General features: G+C 35.7%; 1 protein-coding gene across 2 annotated transcripts in view; it reads right to left on the bottom strand.

The window, feature by feature from the left end:
- Positions 1-12,733, bottom strand: part of LOC149837130 (uncharacterized) — a 126,249-nt gene that overhangs the window by 69,445 nt on the left and 44,071 nt on the right. For both annotated transcript variants that reach the window (XM_090007254.1, XM_090007255.1), the window contains exon 4: positions 742-868. In XM_090007254.1, the coding sequence (XP_089863380.1) occupies positions 742-868 (127 nt within the window). The remainder of the gene's footprint in view (positions 1-741; positions 869-12,733) is intronic.

Here is a 12,733-nt window from a genome sequence, read left to right as displayed (position 1 = left end):
TTATATTTTTTTTTCGTGAAGACCATGGAGTTTCAGACATGATTGAATCACGACAGTCAGCAGAACGCAGCAGGCTGGGTCAATCAGATTGCCAATCCTTTCGGTTCATCAATTTTGTCCCGTTGAGCTAAAGTACACAACAAGCAGAACGTGGGTAACAAGGCTTCAAACAAACACACCAGCAAAAAAAACTGAACCCCGACACGCGTCGGGGGAACCCCCGACCCCTTTCTATATATATTACATTTTTGCCCCTACCGCACCCCCGCACCCGGGTTTTTTGGAAGTGCCGAATTCCCGCACCCGCACCCATGTGACATAGCATAGAAGTGTTGTTTTTCTTTTCCTTTTCTTTTTCTTTTTCTTTTTCTTTTTCTTTTTCTTTTTTGGCGAGTAATGTAAAAATTTTGTTGCCCACTATAAGCAATGTGCAAAAAAAGTCCATGAAGTTTTTTTTTCCTGAAAAAAAGAGCCTGAAATCCATTCTGAATTACTGTAGAAGAATTTTTCCTCTTTAGCTGGTTGTCACAAGTGCATAGCTAGGAAGAATTATATAAATATTAAGTAATAATGAATTTTTACATGTTAAATCTAACACAAGAATATGTCATTTGGAAACACAATATTCAGCTTGCTTACTTTGTTACCTGATTTTGAGATGAAAGCATGCATATGAAGCTATGAACTCTAAGATTTTGGTTTCCAAAATTTAATGAAAATTCCAATTGTTTAGGAGTCTACCTCATTCCACCCCAAAGTAACATGCTCTCCTCCTGAAAGTCCAGACCCCGAAAAATCCAGCGTGAACACTGTAATATATGAGGGCAGCAGAATGATAGCAGCTTCACTTGCATCCACCCTAGAACCACTGTAAAAATAGAACAACTCAAGCAAACATATAATTCTTTAATCAACAGTTATTTTTGTTAAGTTGTACACACACACACACACACACATATATATATATATTACATTTTTTATAGTGTTGTAATAGGAAATACCCATCACGGGTATTGTGGTCATTTTACAATCCTGTAATAGGCTGTGCTCATTAAGGGCACAACAGTCTTTTATATTTCGTCCTTTTTATTTTTTATATAATTTAGTATTTAAATTATTGTTGACGGAATTTATGGAAAAGCCCATAGTCATTGGGATCTCCCCAACGGCTCTATTTCTAGCCGTTGGGGAGATCCCAACGGCATTATGAGTCTTGTTATGTGTATAAAAGGGGGTGTTCCCCCTCTCGTGAGTTTATGCTTTCTCAAGCATATTTGCTCCAATAAAGCCATTATTTTTACTTGTGTTCTGGCCCCTAAGAGGCCCTTGTGCTTGTATTTTCCTATTGACCCATAAGTGGTCTTTGTGTTTATGCTCTTGTGTTCTTATAAGCCCAAAAGAGGCACACTTTTGTATTTTTTTCTCTTTTATTACGTGGTATCAGATCTTTGGTGTTCTTTGATTGTAATTTGTATTTGAAGATTGCGTGGTGGACCGTAGAGCGTTGATTTGTTGCTTCGGGAAGCATGTCATCATCCGACTTCATATCTCTCTCTCTCTCTCTCTTTGCTTCCATGATCGATAAGGAAGTTATAATCGTTGTTCCCATCAAATTTGATGGGACTAACTACAACAAGTGGGTCACCGCAGTGAAGAGAATCTTAGTAGGGAAGGAATTTTGGCACTTAGTTGATGGTTTTATTCTAGAACCTCAACCTATTCTTACGAAGGTTGTTGTAAGAAAGATGGTCAAACTAAAGAAAAGACCCTCAAAGGAAATGAGAGAGATAAAGTTTCCTTGGATTACAAAAATACCTATAAGGCATGGGAAGTAGGGCATGCTAATGTAGTCTATCTTTTCATGGAAAACATGTATGAGGAGCCACATGAAAATATCTTAGAATTTGAAAGAGCAGACAAGGCTTGGACTTTTATCAAGCAAACATATACCCAAAGAAATGTCACTCACAAATGGAAAATACGTAATAAGATCCATAAGTGTACGCAAGGTGAAAAAAGTGAGTACTATGGATTTTTAAAACTACTTTGGAACCAAATGGCTAAAATAGAGTCTATTTGGGACTAGTCATCTTAAAAATTCTTCAAACTTTTTTGTACCAAAAATTAGATCTATTCCAAAACTCAATTTAAATCTTCTCTGTTTCTCAAGTTGCCGATCATGATTGTAGAATCACTTTTTTAACGGACCAATGTTTGATGCAAGATCTTCAGTCCAGGATGAAGATCAGGAAAGGTCATAGAGAAGGAGATCTCTACTACATAGATAGATTAATCATTACTAAAAATTCTTTTTGTTATAATGTAAAAGATTTAGATATTTTTTTGTGGAATCAAAGGCTAAGTCATCCTAGTATATCTAAATTGTCCAATTTACCTCATTTGAGAAAAACTAAAATAAAAATGACTTCTTAAATTTCATGATATTTTAGTATAAGAATTAAATTTTTAACAAAATCTAAAAAAGATGATTGTCGATTTAGAGAGCACATGAAAGTGAGTGTGAAGTGTGAGCGAAAACACATAAACATGAAAATTAGAGTGAGAAAACATATAAAAAGAATATACCTACTTTTGATCCTACAGCCCCTAACGTAGAATAAGAAGTAAGAAGTTCTGCAGCGAAGCAGAAAGGTATGGCTGATGCTAGTAGTGGTGTCGCGGGCACAAAAAGAAGAGTAGGAGGGAGTTCTTTGAGAGGAGGTAGAGCTAGAGACTCTATTACAAGTTTTTATCTCTTTTAGGACTACAGTTGGGGTGCAAGTTATGACTCCTCAACATTTAGTTAAGCAGGCGAATGTCGCAGTTGGGAGATGGTTTTATGATGCCTGCATTCCTTTCAATGTAGCAAATTCCTTTCATTTTCAAGTCATGGCAGATGCCATAACCAGTATTGGGCCTGAATATGAAATGCCTTGGTATCATGCTTTGAGAGGAAAAGTTTTATATGGTAATGTGAAAGAAGTGAAGGCATATTGTGATAAGATGAGATAGTTATGGAGATAAATTGGGTGTAACATTATGGTAGATGGGTGGACAGAAACAAATTCAAAGACCTTGATAAATTTTTTTGTTTATTGCCTCAAAGGAACCATATTTTTCAAATCAATTGATTTGTCTAATACGCCCAAGACAACATATGTATTGCGGAGGGTTTTTTAACCCGATTGTGGAAAGGTTCAACCTCAAAACATTGTACAGTTCATTACTGATAATGCAACAAATTATAGGTTAGCAGGTAAAGAATTGACAGAAAATTTTGGGTCTTTCTTTTAGACCCCGTGTGCTGCCCATTGCATAGACCTCATGCTTGAGGACATCGATAGCATGGATGAGGTATATCAGACAGTTGAATGTTGTTAAGAAATTACAAACATTATTTACAATTATGAATGAGTTTAAGCCTAATGAGAAAGTACATTGTTGGCACTGAGTTGATTCATAGTGCAGTTAGTAGATTTGTTACGAATTTTTTGACTGCAAAGTCTAGTAAAGAATAGAAATGCACTAAAAAAATTTCATCATATGAGTGAAATGCATATCCCCATGCACAAAAAAGAAAGCCCAGAGAAATTGTAGATATTGTATTTAGAAATAAATTTTGAGATTCATGCATCAAGTTCTTAAGAATAACTATATCTTTGGTGAATGTGCTTCAATTGATTAGCTGTGAATAGGGGTGGCAATCGGGTCGGGTCGGGTTGGCGGGTTGGCGTGTCAGCATACCTCAACCCGAACCCGACCCGTTTATTAAACGGGTCGGCTGTGGCAAACACGAACCCGACCCGTATAATAAACGGGTGTAAACACCCCAAATTTTCCTCATCCATTCTCAAACAACCCTCCTCGTGTAGTGCCAACCCTGTTAGGTCAGTGTAGGAGTCAAACCCCGAGTCAGTTTCAGAAAATCAGCATTTTACCCATTTTCATTAGGAAAATTACCATTTTACCCCTAGGTCATCCCGGACCCCAGTCAGTCGGAGTCAACCAAGCTCATTGGTCAGTTCAAGACAGTTAGAATATCAGTCATCTCAAGCACATCTGAGCTCATAATGAATAAACCATTTTCATTTCTGACCATTCCTGCCAAAATGGGATCATTTCTTCAGAAATGAGCTCATTTCTCACTCAAATCCAAGCCAATTGTCTCCAAGTCAGTCATTTACAGTCAGTCATGTTCCCCAGAGTCTAACTTGAGCTCACCAGGAGTTCAAGCGCTCCAGTTTCAGTTCAAAACCATTTCCAAGTGTCCAGGAGCCCATTTTAGTCTGTTTCAGCTCTTTCAGCTGAAACTGAGCCGAGTTTAGTCAGTTGAGCCAGTATTTGAGCCTCGATTTTAGTTCATCTCAGTATTACTGACCTTTGTTTCAGCTCAAACCCAGTTCAGGTTCATAATTCACTTCATTCCAATGATCATTCCATATCATTTCTCTAAAAATGATTGTTTTTCCTGAAAATTCAGTCGGAAAGGTCAGTTGAGTCAGTGCCTAGTCAGTTCATTTGAGTTCTGAAACTCTAAAACCCAGCTCAATCCAGTTTATTTCAGTTTAATCTAGCTCAAACCCTAATTTCCAGTGTCACTCTAGCTTGGCAGAGCTCGAAAATCATTTCTTCAACCATTTTGCAAATTTTATCAGTTTTTATGCTTTTTGAACTGGTACAACTGTCAATCGGGGTCTAATATCCAAAATTCTTCATTCAGGGTTAGCATTTCGCATAACATTTCATGTCATTTCTTATAATTTCATATCATTTCTTAGCATTTCATAACATTTCATCACATTTCATTCCATTTTCGAAGTCCAGAACTCCAGTTTTATAAATTTCAATCCAGATTGAGTTTAAAAACTTTTTAGAAATCAATTTCAAACCCCGGGTTTCCAAAATTGACATTTTTACCCCCGGGAGTCTAAATTTGGAAATATTTTCTCAAGAACAATAATCTGGATTTATTTCAAACTCAAAATTTTCAAATTCTACACTCGATTTGCTTTGTAACGAGCTATTAAACTTCAAAATCTAAGCTCGTTTCAAAAACTGCCAAAAATAGCTCATTTCGTTTGGAAATATTTTCTAGAGAAAAACAATCTGGATTTCTTTCAAAATTACATTTTCAAATTCTACACTGGATTTGCTTCGCAACGGGGTATTGAACTTCAAAATCCGAGCTCGTTTAAAAAAACTACCAAAAATAGCTCATTTCGTCTGGAAACCTTCTGAAAAGACTATTTTACCCCTCTAATCTTCAAAATGAATTTCAAAATTGAAATTTGGACCCGCTCTGAGATGGCCCATTCATTTGCATTTTTATTTTATTAAAAAAAAAAAAAAGATGCTTCTTTTTATTTGTTTATTTTTGTTTTTATTGATTTTTATTTATTTTATATTTTTATTTTTTTTAGAGAGGAGGTGGGACCCACAAGGTGGTCACCCAAGCCTCCAGCCCCACTTTTCATTTTCTCATTTTTTTTTCCTTTTTCCTTTTTCCCTCCTTTTCTTTCTTTCCTTTCTTTTTCCCTTTTCTTTCCTTTTCTTCTTCCTCTTCTTTCCTTCTTCCCTTCCTTCCTCCCTTCTTTTCCCTCTTGCCCAGCCATTCACGTAGAGGCCCTTTCCTTTTCCTTCCCTAATTAAAACTAAAACTTAGGGAAAGATAGGATCTTTCCCTAAGTTAAGAAAACCAAAAAAAAGAAAACAAAGGAGGAAGCTACGGCTGCTCCTCTCTCTCTCTCTCTCTCTCTCTCTCTCTCTCTCTCTCTCTCTCTCTCTCTCTCTCTCTCTCTCTCTCTTTGGAAGCCATCTTCCACCTTCACTAAGGGTAGCCATATCCAGTTGCAGCCTCCTTCAGCAGCATACCAGCCGGTGCATCATCAACTCCTTCTACTTCCAGCCAAGCCTTCTCCATTGCTTCAACCACCACCCAAGGTGGTAACCGGTCCAGCCACATGAACTCCAGCCGGTAACCTCAACCTCCAGCCACCTGTCCAGTCTTTCACAGCAACAAAGTCCTTGCAGCAACCTTCCACTATTCCAAAGTCATCAGCCCACAACCGTTCCAGCAGCCACATCTTCTTTGTGGCAAAGGACGCCTAACAAAGGGCACCGTACCATCTAACGGTTCCTGCAGCAAGGAGCAACCCCTTTGATCTAGCTTCAGTCACCTCCAAGTTGCAGCTACGTCTCCAACGTGCATCAAGATCCCAAGGTAAGACCCCTATCATCATTATTTTATGCTAAATCTATAGGTTAACGTTTTGATTGTCTCATGTTATGAGGCTATATCGAGGATAAGGATCCGTCCGATCTATGGATCAGATCCTTTCCCATCAATAGCCAATATCAAGTCAACTTCGTATATCCCTGTTTTTCTTCATTTTAAACATTATTTTTATGTTAAATATGCATTTTAGGCATCGCATTAATTTAGTTTTATTGTTTTATTAGTAGTTTATTTGATGTCCTTAAGATTCGTATTAAAACTTGTAGATGTTAATTTCAGCATAAGTTGCAGTCATTATTTTACATAGATTTTCGTTTCAATAAATCAAAAAAAAATTATTTATAGTTATATTTATTTGTTCATGATCTCATATTAAAAATCTAGATCCGTTTGAGTTTCTGAACCCTATCAAAAAAATCAAACCCTAAATAGGGTTTTCTGTCATCCAGAAATTTCAATTCCTGCTTTAGCAGACAAAAACCTTCGGATTCACACTTGTGTGGGATTTGAATCATTCTCTAAAAATCACAGTAGATTCATGATTGAATCTACTAATGATCTGGAAATTTTGAGTTTTTTCCAATTAGTTTTGACCTCTGTAAAAAATCGGATTTCTCAGACCCCTGGGAAAATATCGATTTTCTTTTGTCAGGGTATAGATAGACCTTAATGCACCAAGTCCATACAATCTGTAATCCGTCTGCAAAAACTTTCAACATGAAAGTTTTTACTAACATATTTCCCTATCATTTCCCAAAATTTGGAGATTTTTGGATCTGTTTCATTATTTTTCCCGGATTTTCTTTTTCTGTCTAACAGATTCCAATGTCCAGAAATTCCAGAGATTTAGGTCTCTGATAACAGTGTGGCCTTTTCCAAACCGTAACCCTAATCCCAATGGTGTCAAAATATCAAATATTCCTCTGTTTGTCAGAGACATTTTCCCACAATTTCAGATATTTTCCAATCTGTCTGCCATTTTTCCCATATTTTCTACCAAAACCTATCTGTTTCCTTCATTTACTAGAGTCGCCGGATTCCGATCCGACTTGCCGGAGTGGTACAGCCCCGACCATAGGTCAAAACCAGAAAGTGTAAAAGGCAAAAATCCTTGCCCTACTGTCCTCTGTCCCCCCATAAAATTTGGGAATTTTTTATGGAAATTTGATATCCTAAATCCTCTTTAGAATCAATATTTTAGGCAAAAATCATAAAATTTAGGGTTTTTATTTGAATTTTCATATTTAAAAATACAAAAAAATAGATTTTCGAGCTCCATTCCGTTTCTAGGGTTATTTTAGGTGTCCATGCCAAATTTGGTTTAATTCCAAGTTCATTTGCTCCATGTGTTAGTTTATCTTTAAATTCAGAAGCGAAAATCAGGTTAAATTCGATATTTTATGATATTTTCGTCATTTTAGGGTTTTTATCATGTACATAAGCATGTAGAATCATATTAGGGTTAATTTTAATCTCCTTTGCATTTCATATTTTTCAATTTTGCAAAATTTATTTCAGAAAACCCTGGTTTCAAGGCCATAGTCTTGTTATCAGGGGTATTTTGGTCATTTTGACCTAAATTTCGAAATTTCAATTTCTAATTCTCCAAAATTTCATGCATATCATCATATTTTATCATATTATGTTTGATTTATTTCATTTGATTTTCAAAATTCCAAAATTTACAAAAATTCTTTCATAAAACCCTGATTTCAAGGTCATCAGGGGTATTTTGGTCATTTTGACCCCAATTTCGAATTTTCAAAATTTATTCATTATTTCTCATGTTTATATCAAAGGGGGTATGATTCTGGGTTTATATCTGAATAATATCCGAAAATTTTCCATATTTTCGGATAAATTCAGAAAAACCTACATTTTTGTGCTAACTTTATTTTCCAGTTTTGCAGGAATATTCAAGAAGAAGACTTAGCCATTTTATTTCTTTTATTTCAATTCAATGTAAAAATCAATGTAATATTTGGAATAAGAGTTACATTTCTGCTTAGAATAGGGTTGCATTGCATATAGTTTAATTTATGCAAATTTTAATATGTGATGTATGATTCATGCACATTATTTCAAATTCACTATGGTTTACACGAATGGCACGTGCACAAGCTTTTATGGAGTTTATAAACTCGGTGGGATTCGTATTTATGGCCATAGTCAGAATACGAAGAAAACCAAGATTTATGATCTTTATATCAGTCACATTCAGCCTACACTCTTAGGCTAACTTCAAAAATGCACTGCATTTCTCAAAACTTTAAAGGGATTTCTCAATTCCTCAATTAAAATTCCCTTTTCAAATTCATATTCATTCATTCATATCATTCAAATTGCATTATTCTCAAATTCATTTTCCAATTTCAATTTCAGAAAATTCAGCTTTCTCAAGAATTTCCAAGTCTTTCTCAGGATCTAATTTTCTCAAAATCCTAAGTTTTGAAAAGAGATTTCAAAGCATTTCCCAAGTTCAAACCAAGATTTTCCAATGTTTTAAAATTCTCAGATTTCAAAGTCTCAAGTTTTCAAAAAGATCGATTTTCTCAGATTTCTCAGTTTCTTGAGAATCCATTTGTCATTTCAAAAGTCATTTTCCAATGAATTTCTTAGATTTTCTTAGAATTCTCAAATCCATTTTCTCAAAAAAGCAATTCCAAATTTCAAAATCGATTTTCCAAAGTTAAAATTTTCCTAAGAATTCATTTTCAATCCAATTTCTGATTTCCAATGAAATTCATTGATTTTCCCAGGAATTCAATTTTCAAGTACTTTTTCAATCAATTTTCAAGCATATTTCAAATTTCCAAAGCAAACATCATATTTTCTCAAACTTGCATTTTTTTAAAAATTTCATAGCACAAGCCTGATTCTTTGTGCATTCTAGGAAAAATAGAGCATAATTTAGATATTTGAGTCGAGTTAAAGCACATAATTGGTCCTTGGTTCAATTACCCCTGGTAAAGGCGCTAGGAACGGTTGAACCTCGTACCGACAGGCGGATCCCATTCCATGGAATTTTCCCGCAAATTTTCAAAACGGAGGCGAGTAAATTTTCAAAACAATTTTCAAAATTTTGGTCGAGTTTGACTCGCAAAATTCGTTTCTCTCTCGCAAGGGAGGGGAAAAATTTTGCGATGATAACAACGGGTAACCCGACACGACCCGCCAACCCATTTAATAAATGGGTTGGGTCGGGTAAACGGGTTTTCAGGTTGGCGGGTCGGTTGGCAGGTTGGCGGGTCGGGTTCACGGGTCGGGTTGGCGGGTCGGGCAGACGGGTTGGCGGGTTGACCCACCCGCCTAACCCGTTTATTAAACGGGTCAGCCGGGTTGGCGGGTTGGCATACCCCCAACCCGAACCCGACCAGTTTAATAAACGGGTTACGCGGGTCGACCCGTTTATTAAACGGGTTGGCTTAAGCCCAACCGGAACCCGCCTAAGAGGCGGGTTGGCGGGTCGGGTTGGCGGGTCGTGTCAGAAATTGCCACCCCTAGCTGTGAAGACAGGCCAGCACAACGATGCATCTAGGTAATTTATTTTGTTTATTTCAATTTTAATTCCATATTATTATTTAATTATGATGTTTTGTATGATTGTACATATGTTATTGTCTTATTGATTTCTTATTTTCTTGTTTTTTTTTTCAAACATGTGGTGGGCCAGGTTTGAAAGTGATGTTTCAAATTTGAGAGTTTTTGTTAGTCGCATTCTTAGCCAAACATGTAGTGTAAGTGAATGCGAGAGAAATTGGAGTCTCTTTGAGAAAATCTATACCAAAAGAATAAATACATTAGAGCACATAAGACTCAATGACCTCGTCTACGTTCGCTACAACTTACGACTAAAGCAAAGGTACATAAAATTATAAAGTTTATTTGTCATTTTCATTCAAAGCCCAACTAATTTTAATTTGTTCATATCATCTTTTTAGGCAAATCGAAAAGTTATCAGCAAGGAGGCACAAAGAGCAATTTGATCCCATCAGTTTGAAACATTTTGATGAATTGGATGCATGGGTTGAAGAAGAAACAGAGACTCTTTTAAATGAAGAGGACATTCAGTAGATTAACATGGAAGGAGCTCAAGAGGTAGATGATGAAGAACCCATGTATCTTGAAGGCGATGTGGATGTCGAAGGAGGAGAAGAAAAAGAAGATAATGATGATAAAGAAGATGATTACGATTATTGAGATTTATGTAATATGTTTTAAAAAACTTGGTTATTTAACACTTAATTATTCATAAACTTGGTTATTTTGTTTTTTTCATGTATATGAAAGTATGAGTCTTGTGCCATGTTCTTAATTTCAAGATATTTAATATTTTGCATTGTTCTTGTGATATATGTATGCAATATTATCTATGATTATATATTAGTTGATGTTTGATGATGTCTTATGCGGCTCATAGAGACATAAATGTTTCATATGTGATTTTATGGTTGTATTTTGTGCAATTCATCATTGTTTCATGTGACATGCTTTTTTTTAGAATTTTTGCTAAATTTTTCTGATTTTTCTGATTTTTCTTGATTTTTTTATTTATTTTTTTGAAATTTTTTTATTAAAAATTTAATGATACGTTTATGATACAATGTAACTATGGGCCCGATTAATATGGGTTATGATACAATACATACAACCTTGACATGGATCCTTCACCAGGATATGAAATTCCAGTAAAAAAGGTTTTTCATTTACATAAAGCCTTGTATAGTTTAAAACAAGCTCTTAAAGATTGGTAAGATGGATTCAGTTTCGTTATGATTAAACTTGGTTATACTAACATTGCTAATGTTTGTTAAGAAATCTAATGCATGTGTTATTCATCTTCTCTATGTTGACGACATTATCATCATTGGAGGGGACAAATAAGGAGTTAGTTATATTAAAAATATTTTAAAACAAAGTTTTGAAATGACGGATCTAGGTTTTCTTAGATATTTTTTAGTGATCGAGGCTGCATACTCTACCCTTGGCTATTTACTAACTCAATCCATGTTTGCTACTGACATCATTGACAGGTCTAAAATTATAGATGAAAAAAGGATGGACGCTCCTGAAGTGATTAATGCAAAAATGAAGATAGATGATGACACACCCTTGGACGACCCCACTCCTTATAACCAAATGATTGAAGCTCTTATTTAACCATTACCAGACCTGGCATTTCTCATGCAGTGCATACATCTAGTCAATTTCAATATTCTCCTACAACTTTGCACATGAGTGTTGTTATGCGCATTATTAGATATTTATAAAATTTTGTTTCTAAAGGAATTTTATTATTTTCTTTCTCCCCACTTGACTTAATTGCCTATACTGACTCTGACTGGGAGGGGATTCCAATAATAGATGCTCAACTATGGGTTTTTGTGTCTTTATAGGTGACTCGCTGGTGTTCTGAAAATACAAGCAGCAGCAAAAAGTATCTCTATCAACTAAAGCTGAGTATAGCGTCATGACCACCAAGACGTCTGAAATTATGTGGTTGAGAAGATTGCTAGAAGACATGGGGTATATATGCAATCACCCTCAAGGTTATGTTGTGATAATAAAAGTGTCATCTACATCGTTGGAAATCACGCATTCCATGAACGGACTAAGCATATCGAGAAGGATTGTCACTATGTTCGTGAAGAGTATCTTAAGAAGACTATTATCCTTCCCTATGTAGCATCGGAATTTCAGCTCGCTGACTTCTTCACAAAGAGCTTCCTTCTCCCCAGTTTCATTTCTTGACAAACTTTCAGTGATCTAACCCTAAGTTTGAGGCATTGTTAAGTTATATATGTATATATATATATATATATTACATTCTTTATAGTGTTGTAATAGGAAATAAGGGAGGATATACTAGACGTAACAACCCCCTTGGTGGATGTGCCGCCCTATGGACTCGACGTCCCGAAGGCTCACATCCCGTCTGTTAATGGCCACTAAGACGACATACATCAACTTCTTTGTTGTGGGCTTCTCCTCTGATTAATCCCCCTAATGGCCCATAAGGGTTATTTTGGTCATTTCACAATCGTGTAACAGGTTGTGCCCATTAGAGGCATAACAGTCTTTTATATATTTTCCTTTTTATTTTTTATATAATTTAGTATTTAAATTATTGTTGAGAGCATTTATGGAAAATCCATAGAGTCGTTGGGATCTCCCCAATGGCAACGACTCTATTTCTAGCCGTTGGGGATATCCCAATGGCTCTATGAGCCTTGTTATGTGTATAAAAGGTGGTGTTTCCCCTCTTATAAGTTTATGCATATTTGCTCCAATAAAGCCATTATTTTTACTTGTGTTATTTTCCCCTAGGAGGCTCTTGGGCTTGTATTTTCCTATTGACCCATAAGTGGTCTTGGTGTTTATGATCTTGTGTTCTTGTAACCCATAAGAGGCACACTTTTGTATTGTTTTCTCTTTCATTACAATTTTTTCATCAGATCCTTTCCCACTGTTAGAAAGAAGGTAGCCTAAAATTGCTAT

Source organism: Nuphar pumila, chromosome 5 (assembly GCF_984573655.1).
Source record: "Nuphar pumila chromosome 5, dmNupPumi1.hap1.1, whole genome shotgun sequence".
NCBI classification, from domain to species: Eukaryota; Viridiplantae; Streptophyta; class Magnoliopsida; order Nymphaeales; family Nymphaeaceae; genus Nuphar; species Nuphar pumila.
The sequence above is the reverse complement of the archived record's forward strand: the minus strand, read 5'-3'. Positions and strand labels throughout refer to the sequence as shown.